This window comes from Triturus cristatus, chromosome 12, assembly GCF_964204655.1.
Source record: "Triturus cristatus chromosome 12, aTriCri1.1, whole genome shotgun sequence".
NCBI classification, from domain to species: domain Eukaryota; kingdom Metazoa; phylum Chordata; class Amphibia; order Caudata; family Salamandridae; genus Triturus; species Triturus cristatus.
Genome location: NC_140595.1, coordinates 61,355,511 through 61,377,645, shown reverse-complemented (window position 1 = coordinate 61,377,645; position 22,135 = coordinate 61,355,511). Strand labels below are relative to the sequence as shown.

General features: G+C 47.6%; 1 protein-coding gene across 8 annotated transcripts in view; it reads right to left on the bottom strand.

Moving 5' to 3' along the window:
* CSNK1G2 (casein kinase 1 gamma 2) overlaps positions 1-22,135 on the bottom strand; it is a 151,679-nt gene that overhangs the window by 25,009 nt on the left and 104,535 nt on the right. For all 8 annotated transcript variants that reach the window (XM_085637563.1, XM_085637560.1, XM_085637567.1 and 5 more), the window contains exons 9-10: positions 11,878-12,026; positions 3,210-3,293 (exon numbers count right to left, since the gene is read on the bottom strand). In XM_085637563.1, the coding sequence (XP_085493689.1) occupies positions 3,210-3,293; positions 11,878-12,026 (233 nt within the window). The remainder of the gene's footprint in view (positions 1-3,209; positions 3,294-11,877; positions 12,027-22,135) is intronic.

The window sequence follows — 22,135 nt, the reverse complement described above, 5'->3', positions numbered from 1 at the left end:
CCCTTCCGTGGCCACGAAAGAGGAGAAAGGCAGACGGGTGGACATAGAGGCCCACGGACTTGGCCGTAGCCCGCGAGTCCTTAAAGCTCTCCAGGGTCATGCCTCCGAAGAGATAGGTGCCATCGAAGGGCTTGTCCATAAGGGACACCTGGACATCGTCAGAAAAGCCAGAAGTTCTGAGACAGGCATGGTGTTGAACAGCCACCGTCGATGACATCGCTCTGCCCAGCGAGTCGGTAGTGTCAAGCCCAAAACGACTGGTGAACATTGCTGCATCTCTCCCATCTGATACTGCTTGGGAAAGGATAGCCCCGGGCATCCTCCGGGACATGTGGCAGCACTTGCACAACTTTTTCCCACAAGGAGTGGGTGTAAAAGCCCAATTAGCATGCTGTGTTCACCGACCGCAATGCAAAGCTGGTGGAAGAAAACATTTTCTTGCCCCAACTATCCAGCCTTTTGAATTCCCTGTCCAGGGGTGCAGAAGGGAATGCGCATTGTGAGGTAGAGGCTTGGACTAGCAAGCTCTTAGGGGTAGGGTGGTTGGTGGGGAATTTTGGGTCGCCCGGTGTGGCAGGCGATTGTCCTATTCACAGGACCCCCTATGCTGGGCTTGGACCAGGTTCCCAGAAGGACATCAGTCAAGGCCTCGTTGAATAGCACGAGGGGTTTCGAAGAGGAGACACCCAGCTGCAAGATGTTCATCTTGACTTCCACTGAAGGTCCAGGACCTCTGCTTCTCTTCTCACCACCACAGCATATGAAGCTCCCTCCTCCGTAGCCATGGTAGGGGGAGAAAGCTGACCAGAATCTGGAGAGGTATCCAGTCCACTAGTCTCATCCAATTCCTCATAAAAGTCCATTTCATGCTCAGGCTGGTCTTGAAAAGGGTTCAGAAACCTTAAAAAAAAAAAATATATATATATATATATATAAATATATATATATATATATATATATCTCCATTCATAAGGCTGAGTAACCGACCATGGGGTGCTGTCGGTAGGCGCCGATTCAGCTCCAGGTCATCGGGATAAGAATTGAGCTGGTGGAGTCGGGAGTCTTGGCGCAGGGGAATGTCACAGTGGCACGACCGGCAAAGGTCCGGATCTACCACTGTATCCGTTGGGGGATGCTGGGGGCCAAAGCCACCGGGGCGGAAACAAATGAAGCAGCCAGGGCCCGGAAGGTGCGCAGGGAGGGTCTGGTCGGCCAAAAATGACATACTTAGCATCATAAAATGTGTTAAGCTGGGCGGGGGTCGCTCCAGCTCCTGGAAAGGCAGGGAAGAGCAGAGCCAACCCAAGCGCAGGTTTCACAGAACAAAGCCTAGAGCGTGGAGACTCCTCCATCACATCGGCCGATGGACAGGGAGAAGTTGAAGCATGCTTTGACTTCCTGTTCCTTATGCCTCTTTACTGACCGACTGGACGGCTTTGAGTGTGAGGACGAGGACTTAGGCCCGGACGTTCCTCTTGACTGAGAAAAAAAACCTCTGGGGCGAACGTTGCAGTTCCGAACACCAGGCCGCAAGCAGCTTTTGGGACTGCTCCCTCAAAGCTTTTGGAACCATGCCTGGCATTCGGAGGACGACTTCGAGTCATGGTCACGCTCCAGACACAAATCAAGTGCGGATCCGTCACTGACACGGCGAGATGGCAGGCGCCGCACAGTTTGAATCCAGAAGTCTTCTTTGACATGTTGGAAAACCGATACACCAAAAATCGTTGTCGAAAAAAGCATGTCAAAAAGTGACAAAGGCTAGCTCTCTTCACGGATCGGCGCTAGCTGGCACGGAAAGAAAAGAACAGATGTCAGCGCACTGAGGTTAAACCTATATAGGTGACGCGGACATCACTTCCAGCGCGTACGACGTTACACTGAGCCGACTGACGCGACCTAACGGCATGCAAAGGTTGCTCAAGAATAAGTCTTCCGGATCCAGCCTGGGAAATTCGTAGGTAAGGAATCTGCGTCTAGATGTCTCTAGCAGATAAGAAATTTAGTTGAAAAGATTACACATGTCTGTATTGCCTAACTCCATAACTGCTGAAACCTCAGTCCATACAGCAGCATTTAGTGATAGTCTGCACCAAGGCCTGTGTTGGAGCTTTTTACATTTGTCAACGGAATGGGATTAAAAAAAAGAAAAGTGGTGAATGGGGTTTGTTCCTAGTGTAATGACTCACGAACCTCCAGACAACAGCACCTCACTTGAAAGGCAGTCAGCCGAATGTAAAGGACAAACTACCAGGAGATCTACTTTACAACAGCCTTTTCTTTGCCTTTACCCACATGGTCTCAAATGAAATTGTCCATGATGTCTTTAAGTGTGGTATGTAGGGTGAGGTAAGGAAGGCAGGATGAGGATGAATGCCCTTACCCCTGCTCTGTGAGTGACTTATCCATTTGCATCTTTCGTGCTCTGTCAATGGAACCTTTACTACGCTCCAATAAAAGACTGGTAATTCCACCATACTGTAGGTCTGGGTGGGTGGTGTGTTACTCAGGCATACCCATCGCATTACTACAATCAACTTGGTTTTTTCCCTTGGATCATTTAGTTTTTCCCTCCCCCATGCTAGTGATGTGTGAAATTGAAACTGGTCTGGTAGGATTGCGTAACTTGGCAACTTTGTGAAGTGGATAAATGTTAATTCTGACAATCTGTTTATATTTCTACCACAAACATTTTTCGGTAGAAGACGTCCCAAGCTTGTGATTTTTAATTATTTTTTTAAACTACTCATACTTTGTGACGTTCACAAGCTTGGTAACCTAAAAAACTTAAAGAGTGCATAAGCAATGTTGGTCAATGTTCGTAAACTATAGACTGTAGTATATACAAGTATGCTGCAGAAGGTTGTGGTGTGGGGAGTATATAGACTTGATTCCGTAACAACATTCAACCCTTTTCCCTGAACTCTATTACCACTGAATTTCCAATTACAAATCTTTACGATTGGATCCTGGCAAATTCTATAGCCTGCCTTATGAGGCACTCGAAAAGCATTTTTGCTGTATTCTCTGCCGCACTCTCCATCCTGTGCGACTCTCCAGTGGTTATGCCAGAGAAAAACATGTCTTGTAAAGGAGCAAAACAGAACATCTTCATTGAGAACCATGCTTGTTAAGCGTGTTTTTACAAGGTTTCCTGAGAAGCAGTGCCCTGTTCCTGGTTTTGTCCTAGTAACACTTCTGCTCCTTACCTGGTGCTTGGTGTGTGACTGCACTTTGTCCCGGTGGGTTGCTGGGGCTGAGACATCACTGGGGATTGTACCAATTGGGGTCGGCTGCAACAAGACAGCAAAGTAGAAAAACAATTAAAACTGTGCATTGAATAAAGTGTAGTTCAATTTTATCATTACTGAGAGCTGTCGGAAATGAGAACATGCCAAGTTCTTTCATCTGAAGGAAAGTAAAAAAATCTGCAAGCTCAACCAGTAGTTAACATCCTGCTGGCCAATAAATTAGTCTTCAGCTAAATATTGTGCTACCTTTGTTGTGCAAACTTTCACCATTCTTTATTGTGCACAGCCAGGCACCAACAGTAAACAGGTTGTGAGATTAACAGATTGACACACCTCGATAGAGTATCACAAACCAGCACAATTAAGTGCACTAACGTTAGGTCAGCATCCTTTTCTCCATTCCCTTAGAGCCAGGGACAGGCTGCAGAGATTGACAAATTGCAGAGTACCTGGGACAAACCTTTAAATCGAAGTGGCAGGTGGAATCAGTGAACAAAAACTGTACGTAGAGTATCAACCAGAACGATAATTATCAAAGTAAGAAACAAGTTACCCACCAGTAACAATAGTTTTGCGACTAGGGGCAATTCTAGATTCGGATGGGATGGTTAGCTTAAGAGAGGCAGTTTTTAAAAAAATGGAGCACAAAAAAAAAAAAAAAAAGATTCCATCGAATCACTCTTCAAAAAGGCAAGGCCCATTGAGGAAGCAAGTCTTACGACTTCAGGCAGCCAATCTACCGAAGACATACTCAATTAAACACACTTCGACCCACACGCTAAGAAAAGGCGCCCAGGAACCCCTTTCAAATCGGAGTCCTCAGTAGAAGTATAAGGTACCATGAAAATGCTGCAATAGAATTAATCGTTGGGGTCTTTTCACAATGAGGATTTGTCTTTGATAGCGATCCGTTTTTTCCAGGTATTTTCTTTGCTAATTAATATGCAACACAGAGGAAGGCGCTTCTGTGGATCTTTTTGAGGGGCTTTGTGGTTGGTGACCTTCATGAGCCAACATACCATTTTCCTCTTTAGACACCTAGGTGTTTTTTTTTTGTCCCATCTCTCTTCTCATTAGTATAGTGTTTGGGATAATTCACCTCTTCGACTGTCTCCAACTCTGTCCTACTAAATCCCAACATGTTTGGTTCATGATTGGGAGTGCCTTCTGTTTCAAAGACTCGTCAAGCCTTACATTGCTACACAGTATTTCCATGACGAAAATTGCTGCAGAGTTGATAATGTGCCAGAAATATGCACACTCCAAGAGCCCCCACTATTGAAAAATAAACAAATAAATAAATGATACACCCCCACAGTTGAACATGAAAAAAGATATGGAAATAAAAATGCTGGACTAGTCAACGATGTCTTTCTTCCTGCCTCACTTGTGGTCTCCTCACTCTTATTCATGACGGAACCCACAGGAGATAGTCCTATTTATTTTTTATCTGAAGGAGATGCCAATGGTTGGGGTGCTTTAGAGCTCTAGAGAACATCCTGCTTGAATCTCATTACAGACATTTCAAGCCAACAATTCCAAATCGTTTTGGAGTAAAAGCTCCTGCACATTTCGGTCCGCTCCATTAAAAAGCAGCTAATACAAAGCATGAGAATCTACAAAATAATTCATGCTGCAAATCTACAGTCAACTTCAGAGGATTAGACATGGTGAGCTGCAATGAAGTGCTGCAAGATGTACAGGACAAAAGTCCTAGAACCAAGGATGGCTGAAAGGCACAACATGCCATGTTGTCCTGTGCATTTCCTTGGTCATTAGCTGGTAAGAACAATGGTGTACTCCTACTAACATTGTCTCACGTAAGTTTAGTTTGTACTTCTAGTGAACATCTGATGATAGGCAACTCGGCCTCTATTTAACTCTTGTAGCATTTCAACTGTTCTAAAGCATCAAGCTGGCCTTTCATCTGGTTTGAAATCTTCTAGTATTCATTCCAGCCTCAACATTAACGTACTTGGCAAACGACTGGTGAACTTATTACATAGTGGTAGAAATAACTGGGGTTAGCACATACTTCTTTCATGATAGTTATCAATCTGAGTTTGATTTAAGAGTTGAATCACCCCTATATATTTAAGATGTGGGTAACGTGCAGAAGCTGGTTGGTGCTTAAATCTACTGCTGCTCCTGCTCCTCCTCCAGTGTGTCCACAAGCCCCTACACTCCATGTACCCAATGCAGGGCTATCGCAATCATGTCATACCAATTAAACTGTCTGTTACAGTTGCCCCACACGGTCTACAGATGTCTCAATCTCTACAGCTATAGGTCCCTGTGCCTGGACTCCTATACTCTCCATCCATGCCCCAAGCTTTTTCCTGTACGTGCTATAACCCCTTCACACAGTCAATCGCTGTGCGACAAAGCCCTTCCCAGTGTCGTTCCATTTGAACCAAGCTCCTCACACTTTGTTTATTCCAATCTTCTTGAACTACATGCTCCTATTCCCAAGGGTGCTCCTACATCAATCCATGCACCCTCCTCAAATCCTCACACACCGTCTTTGTGCTCCCAAACTCCTTAAAGAACAAGTTACTTACCTTCAGTAACGATAGATCTGTAAGAGACATATATTAGTTATAGATTCCTTACCTTAGAATTACCCCCAGGCGTCAGACTGGATCTGGATAATTTTTTCGCCAGCAGTACCCCTGCCCGTCGAAAGGTGGCGTCGGTCGACTCCGCGTTCGTCGTTGGCGTCGTGGTCGCCAGAATTACGTCGCTGTATCTACTTAAACGGAGCCCTCACGTGCTGACAGAAGTTCTGTACACGACTTTCCACGACAAAAGCTCAGAGCCATGCAAAACTAGGGCCCTAAAAGGGATTCCCTGATCCTAGAAGTAAGCGCACAGATAGGGAAGGATGGGAGGGGCGGTAAGGAATCTATAACTAATCTATGTCTCTTACAGATATATCGTTACCGAAGGTAATTAACTTGTTCATCTGAAAGAGACAATTAGTTATAGATTCCTTACCTTAGAATAGATACCCCAGCAATACCAACCCGAGAGGTGGGTCTGCGAACCAAGTTCACACCAGAAAGTCCTGGAGAACAGAACGGCCAAAGAAGCCGTCTCTCCGGACTTGGCTGTACAGGCTGTAATGTCTTGTAAACGTGTGCAGTGATCCCCATGTAGCTGCCTGACAGATGTCATTGAGGGGAACTCCACATCCCAAAGCAGTGGTACCTGCCGTCGCCCTGGTGGAATGGGCGCATAGTCCCACTGGAGGCTCCTTCTTTGCCAAGGAAGAGCAAGCTTTTATATACAAAACGACCCACCTAGAGATGGTCCGTTTGTGCACGGCCCGACACTTCTTGGCGCCCACATAGCCAACAAAGAGCTGGTCATCCACCCGGAATTGCTTTGTGCAATCCACATAAAATGAAAGTACATGTTTTGGATCCAGACAGTGGAGCCTCTCTTCCTCCTTAGGAGGCGGCGGAAAGAAGGTGGGCAAAGTGATGGTTTGACCAATGTGGAAAGAAGAAACCACTTTGTTCTTCGAACTCCATTTCTTCCCAATCTTGTCAGGATGAACAGCCAGAAACAGAGGTTTTGAGGAAAGAGTTTGGAGCTCACTCACCCTGCAACCAGAAACGCAGTCTTTAAAGTCAAAAGTCTGAGAGGACAGGTATATAGCGGCTCAAAGGGAGCGCACATAAGATAAGTTAGAACTAAGTTCAAGTCCCACTGGGGCATTACGGAGGGAACAGGAGGAAAAATATGAGCAATGCCCTTAAGGAAGCGAATTACAACAGGGAACTAAAAAGAGAAGGCTGATCAGATTGGCTGAGAGGTAGCCCTTTAGAGTGCCCAGAGCAGAGCCCTGCTGGGCCAAAGAAAGGAGGAACAAGAGAACCTCGGAAAGAGGGGCAACAAAAAGGGGATCCACAGCCTTTGCTGTGCACCATGCCACAAATGTGTTCCATCTGCAGGCGTATAACCTTTTAGCGGAGGGATGCCTTGCTGCTAAGATAACATCACCGACTTCGGGAGGACGGTCGAAAGCTGTCAACTGTCGCCGCTCTATCTCCACGCAAGGAGGTGGAGACTGGACAGGTTCGGGTGGCGGACCGTCCCCTGCTGCTGCGACAGGAGATCCTCCCGAAGAGGCACTCTGCTCGGAGGCTCGATGGCCATGTGTTATAGCTCGGGATACCAGACTCTTCGTGTCCAGTCCAGAGCCACAAGAATGACTTGTGCCTAGTCGCGCTTGATCTTCAGCACTCTGAGCAGAAGTGGTATAGGCGGAAAGGCGCATAGAAGACTGCAACTCCACTTGCGACAAAAAGCGTCGCCGAGCAAGTGCCGCCTTGGAAATTCCAACACACAGAATCGCCGACATTGCGCGTTCTCTCGGTGGCGAATAGATCTAACCAAGGTTCTCCCCACTGCTGAAAGAGACCTTGCACCACCTCCGAGTGAAAACGCCATTCATGATCCTTCATGCACCTGTGGCTGAGTTTGTCCACCTTGGCGTTCAGAGAACCTGCCAAGTGTTGAACCACCAGAAATATGCCCTGATGTTCCAGCCATGTCCAGAGATGGAGAGCCTCTTGACATAGGGACACAACCCCACCCCGCCCTGTTTGTTGCAGTACCACATGGCAGTGGTGTTGCCCGTGAACACCTGCACTACTCTTCCTTTGACAGAAGGAAGGAATGACTTCAGTGCAAGACAAATCGCCCGGAGCTCCAGAAGGTTGATGTGGAGCCCCGACTCCGCTGGAGACTAGAGGCCTCTGATCTCCGTCTCTTCCATTTGGCTGCCCCATCCCAGGAGTAATGCATCTATCACTACTGTGAACTCTGTTTGGGGAAGGGAGATGGATCTGCCGTTGACCCAATCCCGGTTCGTTAGCCACCACTGCAATTGTCATGCAGTGCCCTCTGAGATCCGAACGCAATCGGACAGATTCCCATGATGCTGTGCCCACTGGAACTTCAGGTCCCACTGCAGTGCCCGTGTATGCCACCGGGCATGATCTACTAGCAGGAGGCCATGAGGCCCAGCGGCCTCAGGGTCATTCAGACCCAAACCAGGGATAAAGACTGAAAAATCTTAATCATAGCCCAAATATACCGGACTCACTGCTGGGGGGGGATAAGCCCGAAACTGCGTTATGTCCAGAACCTCTCCGATGAAAAGGAGCTTCTGAGAGGGAATCAAGTGTGACTTCGGCACATTGATAGTGAACCCCAGCGAGTGCAGGAGGTCCGCCGTAGTCTGGAAGTGGGAGACGACTGCCTGGGATGAGCCCGCCTTCAGGCAGTCGTCGAGCTAGAGGAAGACTGAACGCCTGATCTACGCAGATGAGCTGCGACCACCGCCATCACTTACGTGAACACCAGACGGGCGCTGGTAACGCCAAAGGGGAGCACGGTAAACCGAAAGTGCCCGTGGCCTACCGTAAAGCGCAGGTAACGCCGGTGGGCCGGCAGGACGGGGATGTGAATAAGCGTCCTGCAAGTCCAACGCTAACATCCAGTCTCCAGGGTCGAGGGCAGTCAGGACCTGAGCTAGTGTCAACATTTTGAACTTCTTCCGGAGGAAGCGGTTGACGTTCCTGAGATCCAAGATAGGACGCAGGCCTTTGTCCTTCTCGGGCACCAGAAAGTAGTGGGACTATCAGCCACGACCTACTTACGGGACAGGAGCTTGCTCGATGGCTCCCTTGGCCAAGAGAGCCGTAACTTCCTGTTGAAGAAGGGCCAGATAATCCTCCAACATGCGATGGTGCTGAAGTGGCATGGATGGAGGGGTAGTCTTGAAGGTGAGGGAGTAGCCCCTTCGGACTATCTGCAAAACCCACCTGTCCGACCTGATGGTGCGCTAGTGGGGGAAGTGAGGGCGAATCCTGCTGATCACTGGCAATTGGTGGTCCTGAAAGGTTGGACTAGGAGGGTTTGGAGGCTGCTGCAGAGGGAGCACTGGTAGACTGGCCCGCTCACTGGCCCCCAGACCCACAACTGTGGGTCCCACGTCCCCAGCCGCGCAGGGGCTGGACAGCTTGCGCCAGCCTGTGGCTCTAGGTGGAACATGGCGGGGCACCCCTTCCAAAGCCACGAGAGGGGCGAAAAGCAGACTGCACAGGGCGGGTGGTAGAGAGGCCCAAGGACTTGGCCATAGCCCGGGAGTCCTTGAAGAGCTCCAACGCGTTGTCTGCTTTGTTGCCGAACAGGCGACGGCTATCAAAAGGCATGTCCAGCAAAGTAGCCTGGACATCCCCGGAAAAAGCAGTCAACCTCAGCCAGGCGTAGCGTCAAAGGGCTAACGACGTGGAAATCGTCCTGCCTAGAGAGTCGGCGGTGTCCAGTCCACATCTTATGGTAAACTTGGCTGAGTATCTCCCCTCTGCGACTGCATGGGAGAGTACGGCCCAGGCCTCTTCCGGACACTGTGGCAGCACCTACGCTACCGTATACCAGACAGAGTGGGTGTATCGGGCCAACAGACATGCGGTGTTCACTGACCGCAGTCCCAAGCTGGAGGAAGAAAACATCTTCCCAAGATGGTCTAGCATTTTGGATTCCCTATCAGGTGGTGCGTTAGGGAATGCGCCTTTGGATGTGGAGGCTTGGACCACCAAGCTCTCAGGGGTGGGGTGTTGAGAGAGGAAAGAGGGGACGCCCGTTGCCGGGCGGTGGCGTTGGGCAATCATCCTATCCACAGGAACCCCTGTGTTGGGCTTGGACCAGGTGCCCAAAAGGATGTCAGTAAAGGCTTCATTGAAAGGCAGCAGGGGCTCCGAAGAGGCCGCTGCCGGTTGAAGCACCTCCGTCAGGAGATTCATCCTGACTGCCACCGTAGGTAGCCCGAGGTTGAGGGCCTCGGCCGCCCAACGCAAAACCAATGCATATGAAGCACACTCCTCTGCAGCCACGGTAGGAGGAGAAAGCATGCAAAGATCTGGGGAGGTATCCAAACCACTGGCTTCCCCAACTCCTCTCTCCAGTCCGGTTCATCCAACTGGTCAGCTAAAGGGTCAGACCCCTCCCAGTCCTCCTCACCCTCCTCTGGTTGCCAATCTGGTCTGTAGGAAACACCAGGGTAGAACAGTACATAAGTAGCGCTTGGCGCCGGATCCGGCGTCTGTCTACGTTGGTCCGGCTCTTTGTCCAAGTCAGGGTAGAATCAGCACCGGGGGAGGTGTTATAAGGTCGACCGGCGCCGATCTGGATCTAGGCCTGGATCCAAGGAGAACCTGCAGTGCCGGGACCGAAGCCGCCGAAGGGCCCCAGCTGATTTCGCAGGCCCGAAGGCGTGCCGGCGGAGTTGGGCTACCCAAAGATGGCATGCATTACTTCGTAGAAACTCCGAAGCTGGGCAGGGGTCGCTCCAGCTCCCGGAAAGGGAGGGAAACTCACGAGTCGACCCTTCAGACTCTGCACGCGGAGCCGCAGCACGGTCACCGTCCGCATCCCTCACCGCGTCGGTCGAGAGGCGGGGAGAAGTCGAAGAGTGGCGATGCTTCTTCGGTAACTTCTTGTGTTTCGACTTACCTGAGGAGTGCGAAGACTTCGATGACAAGTGATGGTGACTCCGCAACCGGTCCCTCAACCTCCCCACGTGACCTGGACCTCGAGCGGACTGCCGGGCCTCAAGAAGATTTTGGAACCACTCCCGCAAAGACTTCGGATTCATAGTCCGGCAGTCGGAGCACGACTTGGGATAGTGGTCGCGCCCCAGGCACCACAGGCACTCACAACTTGCGGCAAGTGTTGCAAGCCTTGAAGCCGGGCCAAGGACGACTGGACATCCCTGTGTGCACAAGGAGTAGATAAGACTCAAAAACGGTGTTGACAAAAGTCAGTCAAAAAGCGACTGAGGTATCGCTCTCTACGGATCCGTGCAGACTGGCACGGAAGACAGAAAGGACATCAGCCCACGAGGGCGGCGTCTAAGTAGATACCGTGACGTCATTCCATTGACCAAGATGCAAAACGGCGAACGCAAAGTCAACCGACGCCACCTTTCGATGTGCAGGGGTACTGCTGACAAAATAATTCTCTGGATCCAGTCTGACACCTGGGGGTTATTCTAAGGTAAGGAATCTATAACTAATTGTCTCTTTCAGATTGTCTTAGTTCCATGACAGTACAAAGACGTTGAAGTACCAGGTCAGCTACTGCCTTTTAAGTTTTCCATGTATCTATCCATGTGCCTCAGTCATCCAGCTCACTATCCCGATATCATAAGTGCCTTACATGATCACCAACACATTTTGTCATTGTGCACCAGGTTCCAGCCGGATGACTCAACCGGAAAACTATGTTACTTACAATAATTCACTATGCAGATACTACACATTTAAAGTGTACTTAGATACTCAGCAATACCAACACAAATACAAAGGACTGCACATAAGTGCAGTTTGTGCCACTGCACAACCCAAATATTGACAATATTAATTTCTACTTCCTGAGTGGCTAGGCACTAGCAAAGGCTATTCCACATACCAGGCCTTCTCATATGTATATACTAAAAAGACAGATGTGGGATTTCAGTATTTTGTTTGGGGTTAGTGAAGAGTCTGAAGAAAGAAGTCAGTCATCAATGTTGGAGGGGCGGTTTTCATAAGCGGGACTGATTAACACTTACCAACTGCTTCCCCACCCAGTCGTATTCATAGTCAAAGATGTATCCATGACGGTCAAAGAGGTCAGTGAAAAGCTTCCGCAAGTAGTCATAATCTGGCTTCTCGAAGAAATCGAGCCGTCGAACATATCGCAGGTACGTGCCCAACTCCTCTGTCATGACGGAAAGCAAAAGACAGCAGTCATTAGAATTCATAAACTGGTTACATTACATTTTTTGGTAGGCATTCTGCAGAACTGTAACACTAGGGCTTCGAAAACAGGCTTTTCACATACATTCCCCAATTCAATACACACCACAGGAGGATACAACCCCCGACTAGTCCTCATGGTGGGGACTAGGGATATGGCGCAGATTCCACATATAGTACTGGGAAATTACCCCATTTGTTTAGCCAAGACAGTACTATATAAAAAAATTTAAAAGAAGAATCCAAACCACCTCCCATTGAGGGTCACAGGGTATTCATACCAAAAGAAGCCACCCAGCAGAAAAATCACATGAAGGAGAGCATTATTTACAAAGATTAAGGCATCTTAACTGAGAACCACTGTATCTGCAGGATGTTCTTCATGGATTACATTCCTGAGACATAAGCTTGTTATAGTGTCTTTGTTACAAGATAAAAACAGCATTTCACATACAGGATCTGATGAAACACTTATTTTCAATGAAATGGCAGGATAATCCTTTTAAATGAGCTGTCCTTCTGGTTTATCAACTCCTCCGAATCAGACCTTTCCACAGAGTGTGGACTGATGAATTTACTTTCCCACCCATACCTCATTCAAAGGAAATCTCTTAGTACTGATCTGAGAAAACTAATACCACAGACTTAAATGTAAAAACGCATCAGAGTTGGTGTGAGAATTATAGAACAAGAATTGGCAAAGACAAAGTATAACTTTAAATATTAGTGTGTAATATTCAAAGACGAGTGTACGCGCATGCATGGGCTACCATCTTGGAATGGTTTATGTCATGAAGTACCACTGACGCACATGCATGTACTTTCACCATGTAACAATTATTTTTTGTTCTATTTTGACAAAAACATTTTCAAGTTTTTTGCAACCACAGGAATCAATCTTGCTGCCAGTACTGGCATTTTTTTGCCAAGTATAACAAAAAACATAGCAAGAAGGTAGCCAGTGTGCGCGCATGCCTGGACGGCCATGCTGTAATTATATTTTTTCATTACACTTTAGTATTAATTTACAGTTTCAAGATGGCTTACAGACATTTTAGAATGGCAAACAAAATAAAGTATGTGCAGGTTGCCACACTGGAAGTGAGCAGATCAAAACAGTGTGCAGAAAACTACTGAATCTTGGGTTAAAAAAAAAGAAAACAAGGGGGAAGAGAAAGGATTGGATGACATCAGAACAGTGTCAATAAGTAGGAAGAGAGTAGCTCGCTTAAAGTGCTCAAATTTGCTTTAAAAATACAGGAGTGTTTTTTAATGAATTATTTAGAAAAGACTTCACAGTATAAAGCAAAGATAACATTGAAATTAAAAATAGATGGTGCAACAAGGAGCCAACTAACCCGCAAAGTAGGGCACAGCTCTGCTGCTGACAAGTGACAGAAAACAAATGACCAGAGTTATATCAGGAAGTTAATGGTGTTACATGTGGAATACAAAGTCACACCAATGAAAATTGGTTAAAAAGTATTAGTTCATCTGGCAAGCGACACTATCGGTGAATATCAGGGGCTGAAACAAATAAGCCAAAGGAGCAATAAGGTCCCCTTAATGCATAGGGTAAAAAAAAAAAAAAGAGAAAAAAGAGAAACGGCTTGGTTTTATAGGGTGTAACAAAGTATAATCCCACATACAGAAGCAAAGATGCAAGTCTGTGGAAATGTATACACTGCACAGGACCGGTGCAGCTCTTTAATAGCAAGTGCTTCAGAATTGCGTTTAGGAATGAAAAATACTTCTGGTGGGAATGAAAGAACTAATCTTGTTAACGGACTTGTGGCGTTCTAAAGTTACATGAACACCTGGATTTGGAGACACCCCGACAAGCAGTACCAGAAGACGGAAAACTGATAGTTTCTTACCAGTCGGTGTAGTTTTGCAGCTTGAAGACTTTCTGGATTCACTATGCTGTGCATTATTCCGCCATCTAGTGGTTGGGTTCGGAATTGTAGTCTTTTCTCCCCCCGTGGCCCAGGTGGGCGTCGACATACCACCATTTGGTGTCCTTCGTGGCATCAACGTGCTTCCTCCGGAAGCTTCCACCTTTGGTCGCCATCTTCGGATTCTTTTTTTCTTGTCTTGTGTTATTCTCGTTTTTCCTCTTGCTTTTTAAAATCTTTTCATCTTTTAATCCCTTTCCTCCTGTCTCATCTTTCTGGCGAAGGAGGGTGGGTTCGCTAGTGAATCCAGAAAGTCTTCAAGCTGCTAAACTACACCAACAGGTTAGAAACTATACGTTTTGCAGCGTGAATCTTTCTGGATTCACTATGCTGAGCATAGACTTTGTAACAAACCAAAACTGGGCTTTGGCTCAAAAAACCAGCAGAACTGAGCCGGAAATACTAAAGAACAAAACACCTAGTCCTCCCTGGATTTAGTTTAAATGACACAATTTTTTATATACCCTTTCATGAATTGAAACACAAAAGATGGGGCTTTATAAGTTGCCTATTATTCAAAAAGTTTTTTATTTATTACACATTCTTTTATTGTGTGATGGAGACAAACGTAACAAATACAAACATCTATATACAATATAAATGACAATACAATACAATGAACAGCACCCTAGGCAATTTAAACATCCAATCATCTACCATACTTGGCCAAACCATTCATACCAATAGGCTGACTCATACTCTACTAAACTAGAAGGCCCTTCAACAACTACTCCCTTTTGGGACACAGATAATTTATCCGTGTCAAACTTTTTAAGACAATTATTTTCTTATTAAACACTTAGAACCCGAAGAAAACATCAAGGGCAGGACTTTTTGTGTGGAGTGTGTAAAGGACCAACTGGTCGACTGGTCTACGCGTTTCAAACCTCTAACATTATGAGGTTCTCATCAGGACCCATAAATTCTGAAAAGAAAATCAAAAAAAAGAATAAAAAATGATAACTCTCAATTTTTATTTGGCATTTACAGAACTTGAGCCAGCCCCCATTCTCAGCCTGGCATACCCACCTTATGAATATTTATGCACGTGTGGTCTTAGCCTGCTTAATATCCAAAAGATTATTCAATCAGCTAGTGCCTGGAGCTGAAAACAACGAAATATGACAATAAACCTACTCGTCAAATACTTCACACACACAATGGACAGACGCACAAGGACAAGACAGTAAGTAGGAGAGTTGCTCACCCTACGATTTCAAATGCTTCCCAAATAGTCAGTTGGTCTAGCGTTCATGTGTCCACTCTCCTACTTACTGTCTTGTCCTTGCGCGTCTGTCCATTGTGTGTGTGAAGTATTTGACGAGTAGGTTTATTGTCATATTTCGTTGTTTTCAGCTCCAGGCACTAGCTGATTGAATAATCTTTTGGATATTAAGCAGGCTAAGACCACACGTGCATAAATATTCATAAGGTGGGTATGCCAGGCTGAGAATGGGGGCTGGCTCAAGTTCTGTAAATGCCAAATAAAAATTGAGAGTTATCATTTTTTATTCTTTTTTTTGATTTTCTTTTCAGAATTTATGGGTCCTGATGAGAACCTCATAATGTTAGAGGTTTGAAACGCGTAGACCAGTCGACCAGTTGGTCCTTTACACACTCCACACAAAAAGTCCTGCCCTTGATGTTTTCTTCGGGTTCTAAGTGTTTAATAAGAAAATAATTGTCTTAAAAAGTTTGACACGGATAAATTATCTGTGTCCCAAAAGGGAGTAGTTGTTGAAGGGCCTTCTAGTTTAGTAGAGTATGAGTCAGCCTATTGGTATGAATGGTTTGGCCAAGTATGGTAGATGATTGGATGTTTAAATTGCCTAGGGTGCTGTTCATTGTATTGTATTGTCATTTATATTGTATATAGATGTTTGTATTTGTTACGTTTGTCTCCATCACACAATAAAAGAATGTGTAATAAATAAAAAACTTTTTGAATAATAGGCAACTTATAAAGCCCCATCTTTTGTGTTTCAATTCATGAAAGGGTATATAAAAAATTGTGTCATTTAAACTAAATCCAGGGAGGACTAGGTGTTTTGTTCTTGAGCATAGACTTTGTAGCAGTTTGTCCTTATTGTGGTGGCTGGGTGGAAGATGAGCACTGGTTACTGAATATGTGTTGCAAGACCTTCTGTCCCACCTGCGCTTCTTTGTTCATTTGGATATCTACACAGTAGTGCTTAGTGAACGTGTGCACTGAAGACCATGTTGCAGCTTGGCAAATGTCTTGAATTGGTGCGTTAGCTAGAAACGCAATTGTTGCGCCTTTCTTCCTTGTTGAGCAAGCATGTGCTGCTCCTTGTAACGGTTGCCTTGCTTGTTTGTGGCATAGTTGTATGGTTTGTGGAATTCACCGTGCAATGGTATTTTTGGTAACTGGTCGTCCCAAAAAACTGCTGGCGAAGAAGACAAGGAGTTGCTTTGTCTTTCTGCACTCCTTTGTCCTTTCTATATAGTGCATCACAGCCCTTCTGGCGTCCAGTGTGTGCAGCGCCCTTTCTGTGCTAGTGTTGGTTTTTGGAAAAAACTAGGTATTTGGATTGTTTTGTTGATGTGGAACCGTGACACCACCTTCGGCATGAAGTGTGGGTCCGTTCTCATTACAATCCTATCACTGTGTATTTGCAGGTAGGGCTCTTAAAGTGTTAGCGCCTGCAACTCACTTACTCTTCGTAGTGATGTGATAGCCACTAAGAAAGCCGTCTTTAGCGTGAGCATGTGCAGTGTAGCCTTGTGAATCGGCTCAAATGGTGCCTTCAGCAGTTGAGTTAGCACTACGTTGAGGTTCCATGCTGGTGCTGGCATTCTGTTTGGAGGTGCGATTCTCTTTGCTCCTTCTAGAAATCCATTTACTACTTGGGAGGTGAAGAAACTTTCTCCTCTTGTGTAAGCCACTATCGCCGCGAAGTGTACACTTAGGGATGTGTAGCTTAGTTTACTTTGCAGGCGATGTGTTACGTATTTTAGTACTGTTGACTCCTTTGTAATTTTCCTCTGCAGTTTCTCCTTAATGCACCAGTCGGAGAATCTTTTCCATTTTGCTACGTAGCATTTCCTTGTGGTAGGTCTTCTCGCTTCTGTGAGCACTGCCACTGTGTTCCCCGGTAGTTTGAGGTGTGCAAACTAGGTCCTCAGGAGCTATGCCGCTGGGCTGAGGCTCTCTGGCTCTGGGTGTAGCACCCTTCCGTTCTGCATTAACAGGTCCCTTCATTTTGGGAATCTGTGTGCTGGTGCATGCGCCATCTCTACTATTTGTGAGAACCATGACTGTCTGGCCCACTGAGGTGCTATTAGTATTAGCGATATGTTGCTGATCCTGCATTTGCTGAGTACCCTGTATATCAGTGGTATCGGGGAAAAAGCGTATGCAAATGTCTTTGACCAACTTATCCATAGCGCATTCCCTTGTGACCGATGGTCTGGTCGCCTGGATGCGAAGTGTTGGCATTTTGGTGTGTTGCAAATAGGTCTATTTGAGGTGTACCCCACTTCTGGGATACTCTGTATTTCCTGTTTGATCTCCCATTCATGGGATGCTGACGTCTGTCTGCTTCCACATTGTCCTTCCATGGGAGATGTATTGCTAGTAGGTCTATTTTTAGTGGAATTTCCTGTGCTAGCCCCGATAGTGCTACTGATTTGTGTTCCTCCTTGTTTGTTGATGTAGAACATGGTCGTGATGTTGTCTGTTTGGATCAACACCCTGTTTCCGTACAGCTCCTTCTGGAAGGCTTTTAAGGCTAGGAACACTGTCTTTAGTTCCAGGTAGTTGATGTGCTTGACCGCATCCTGCTGCGACCATAGCCCCCTCACCCTCAGCTTGTTCATGTGTGCGCCCCACCCCAGCTGGGAGGCGTCCGTTGTGATTGTCACTGTTGGAGTTGGTTGTGTGAATGGTTTCCCCTGTGATATGTTTTCTTTGCTCCACCATGCTATTTCTTGATACACTAAGTGAGTGACAACCACTAATTCTTCCCAACTCCCCGTTGCCTGTGACCATTGCTGCTGTATCCATTCCTGGAATGGTCTCGTGTGTAGTTGAATATTTTGCACCAGGTGAATGCATGACGCCATAATTCCTATCAGCTTTCTCACCGTCCTCCTTGTCAGAACTTGCCCCTTGCGGTAATGACATATTTCCTTCAGTATTGCCAATGTTCTCTTCCTGATGGGGGAACACTTTGGCCTGTATGGTGTTCATCTCCGCCCCTAAGAATATCTTGATTGTTAGTATGACCTACGGGATGTGTTGGTTGCATTGGCTGTACGAACTTGCCTTTACAAGCCAGTCGTCGAGGTTGGGGTATACGTGTATTCCTTGCCTTCGTAGGTGCGCTGCAACAGCTGCTAGACATTTTGTAAACACCCTTGGTGCGGATTTGAGTCCGAATGCCAGTACTGTGAACTGGTAGGGACTTTGGTTGATCACAAACCTTAGCAGACGTTTGTGGTTGATTGGGATGTGTAAGTAGGCGTCCTTTAAATCTATAGTTGCCATGTAATCCCCTTGTTGTATTTGTGGTATTACTTCTTGTAGTTTTTATGAATTTGTTCACGAACCTCAGATCTAGGATAGGTCTTAGTGTTTCATCCACCTTTGGCACGAGAAATTAAGTTGAGTAGACCCCTTTGTTCCTCTGGTTGTCCGGCACTATCTCTATCGCCTCCTTGCTTAGCAGTTCTTGCGCCTCTAGTCGCAAGAGCGAGAGTTCCTTTGCTGAGTGTGCCTTGCTTCTTGGTTTTCTGTTTGGAGGTTGTTTCTCTAGCTCTATACAGTATCCGTATTGTATAATGTTTAGTATCCATTTGTCTGTTGTGACCTTCCTCCACTCCTGGATAAAGTTTCTTATTCTGTCCCCTACTGGTGTTTGAGGTACTGTTTGTCGTGGAATGTCCAGTTGCTGCTTTTTCTTATGTCTTTGTGCCCACCCCGTGGTGTTGCTAGGGTGGGGGCTGGCTTCATGGCGAATTCACTTGGAGGGAGGCTGTTGGCCTCCTCTTCGTGTCTGTCCTCGTCCGTTTGCACGCCTTCGAAAGGACTGGCGCCGGGGCTGGTACTGCCAGTTCTCCTGCTGCTGTCCCCGCTGCTGCTGGCCTTTGTTGTTCCCTTGGTAGCCTTGTTGAAACTTTTGGTGCGATGTGGTAGGCACGTTGCCCCCCCCTACCACCTGGTCTTCTTGTGGGTGTACCCCTTCTCATCCCCCTGAACTGCAGCGCTCCCATAGACCTTGCTGTCTCGTTGTCCTTCTTGAGCTTTGTCAACTGGCGCGCCAAACAGTTGCTCTCCGTTAAAGGGTGTGTTCAAGGTGTTGCTTTGCACCTCTGGCTTGAATCCAGAAATTCTGAGCCATGCGTGTCTTCTCTCAGTCACTCCTATCATCATTAGTCTGCTGGACGTCTCTGCAGCACCAAAGGCCGATTTTAAGCATGTGTTCGCCATACTTTTGCCCTCTTCTACCAGGTGAGCCGCTCTTTGTTGGTACTGGTCTGGTAGATGCTTTAGGAGTTGCCCCACTTCCTCCCAGTGCTGGTATGCATGCCTGTTGAGCAGGGTGTTGGAGTTTGCGATGCGCCAATGGATTGCTGCATTTCTCTCCACCTTTCTCCCTGTGAGATCCATCCTACTACTCTCCTTATCTGGAGGTGGTCCAGCATTAGTGGGCACATTGGCCCTCTTCCTAGCCGTTGCTGCAATTATGGAGTCGGCTGGTACTGACCCTTGGATGTATGCAGGGTTCTTAGATGAATGTTTATACTTCTCCGTTCTTGGAGTCACAGCCTTGCATACTGCTGGTTTCTTAAAGGCCTCTCTTCCTTGATCCAGCTGTGAGAAAGTGCCCTCTTTCTTGCATGGTATGCCCTCACTTTTTGCTGAATTGCTGATGTTCTTTGACTGAGTGTGCCCTGGGCTCCTGCCAATAAGGTACCCAGGGCCTGCGTCCTTCCCTAAACCTGCATTGAAGCCTAAACCCAATTGGCATCTCCGGCCACATATCAGCCCCTGGTAAATGGTACCACATGTACCCAGGGCACTGTGACCAGAGAAGCCTCTAAGGACTGCAGCACTTATTGTGCCACCTTTAGAGGTCCTGTACCCTGACACTCGCACACTGTCTTTGCAGGCTGCGTGTCTTGGTGCAGAACAAAACAGAGTCAACATGGCACACATCCCTGTGTGCCATGCCCACAAACCACTGCCCTGGCATACATCAGTCACCCCTCTAGTTGGGTGCCCTATGCCAGTGGGCAGGGTACAGGTGCACGAGCCCTGTACCCTACCGTGCCCAAGTCCATTCCTGGGCCCTGTAAGTGCAGTGTTGCCATTAAGAGTATATGGTGCTGGGAGGTTGTCATTACAAACTCCACAGCACCATGATGGCTACACTGAAGACTGGGATGTTTGATACCAAACTTCTCAGCACATTAAACCCACATTGATGCCAGAGTGGGATTTAATGTAAAATGCACAACAGAGGGCATCTTAGAGATGCCCCCTGAAATTCAACCAACTTCTAGTGACCTGACTGAGTAGCTGCGTAGGCAGCCACCACCAGACATGTTTCTGGACCCTGGGTCGGGATTCTGATGCTCCCGGGGGCCTGAAACAATGCACATCCTGGGACATGCCGCCTTTGTGAGCCTCTCCAGACCATTTGCTGCTTTCAGCAACTGATCCCCACTGGTTCTACCCCCCACTTTGGGCGGGAGAACCGGCAGTAAAAACAAGCGAGGAAGGGAGGTGTGCCCACCTCTGCTAACTCCACCCCTCAGGTGGGGGAGGCAAGGTGCAGCACTACCTCTAGTCCCCGCCATCTTAAGGATGGGGGGACCCAGCCAACCAGGGACAGGCTTCTGCCCCCCCTCCCACAGGAGAGTGGCAGGAATAGGGGCTGTACCCACCCCAGGGAAGGGACCCCATTGGTTCCTGCCCTTTACCTACCTGTAACGCCCCTAAATTTAGTATTTAGGTTCCACCCTGAATCTTGCTTCCTCAGATTAGAAACCAAAAGAAAAGAAGATAAGAAAGACCGAAGAGCCGTGCAGAGCTAACAAGAGGACGACGCCCACTGGCTCGGCCCCAGCCCTATAGGCCTGTCTCTCCTCAAACCTGCTTTTGCTAAATCCCGGCGTGTCCTGCAGCTAGCAACCTCACAAACCCCGGAGGACCTGCCTGCCTTCACTTCCAGGACTCTATCTCCCGAGAACCCCAGACATGTTTAAACTGCAGCTTCTGGTGCCAGCCAGAGACCGTGAATCCAGCACACTCTGTTCACTTGAGCTCTGGCCGGGGTCAGCGGGTGCAAACACCACGAGGAGGTCCCCCCCGGCGATCCTGATCTGAGATCCGGCAACCCCAGACCTGCCTCATGCCTCCTGACGACACCTGCTGCACCAATCCAGAGGACCCCCCTTACCGCGACCAGAGCAGGTAAGAAAATCCGACATCAAAAGGCACCCCTGCACCCGACGCCCCAGTTTCTTACACCAGCACGCTAGGGAGCATGGCAGGAACTGGCTCCTAGTTCGTTGAGGCAGTAGAGATTCCAGGAGAAAACATGCCTTGGGCTTCTCCTCTTCCATTTTCACTCCATACGTCTGTGCAGCCTTTTGGACGACCATATTGTAGATCTCTATGTCATCTGGCGGCGAGGGCCTCGAAGGGTAAGTGTCTACCCCTTCTTCCGGCAATTCGGCATCGAGATCCTGCCATTCGAAGTCTTGTGCCCCTGAGGATGTTAAGTCCCGGTAGGATTGCTGATCCTCATCGCCTTCGTCCTCGAAATAAGACTACGTCCTCCTGTTCCTCGACCGGTTCGGGCGTTTTCGGCGGTTCGGCGTCCTCGTTGTCTCTTTCGACTTCAAGCGCGGGTTTCGGCGGCATAGTGAATTGGCTCATCTTCGCGTCTAAGTCCCTTTTCCGTTGCAGGATGCTCGCCATTTCGGCCTCGAGCCTCCTCCTCTTTCTCTCCATTTCGGCGGCATGTTCGGCATCGAGGGTTGGAGCGCCTCGCTTTGAGGCCGTCGATGTAGGCCCTTCTTTTCTCAGTGCCGAGGTGTCCTTTTCGGGGGAACCCTTCGACTAGCTAGGTTTTTCGAGGGCTTT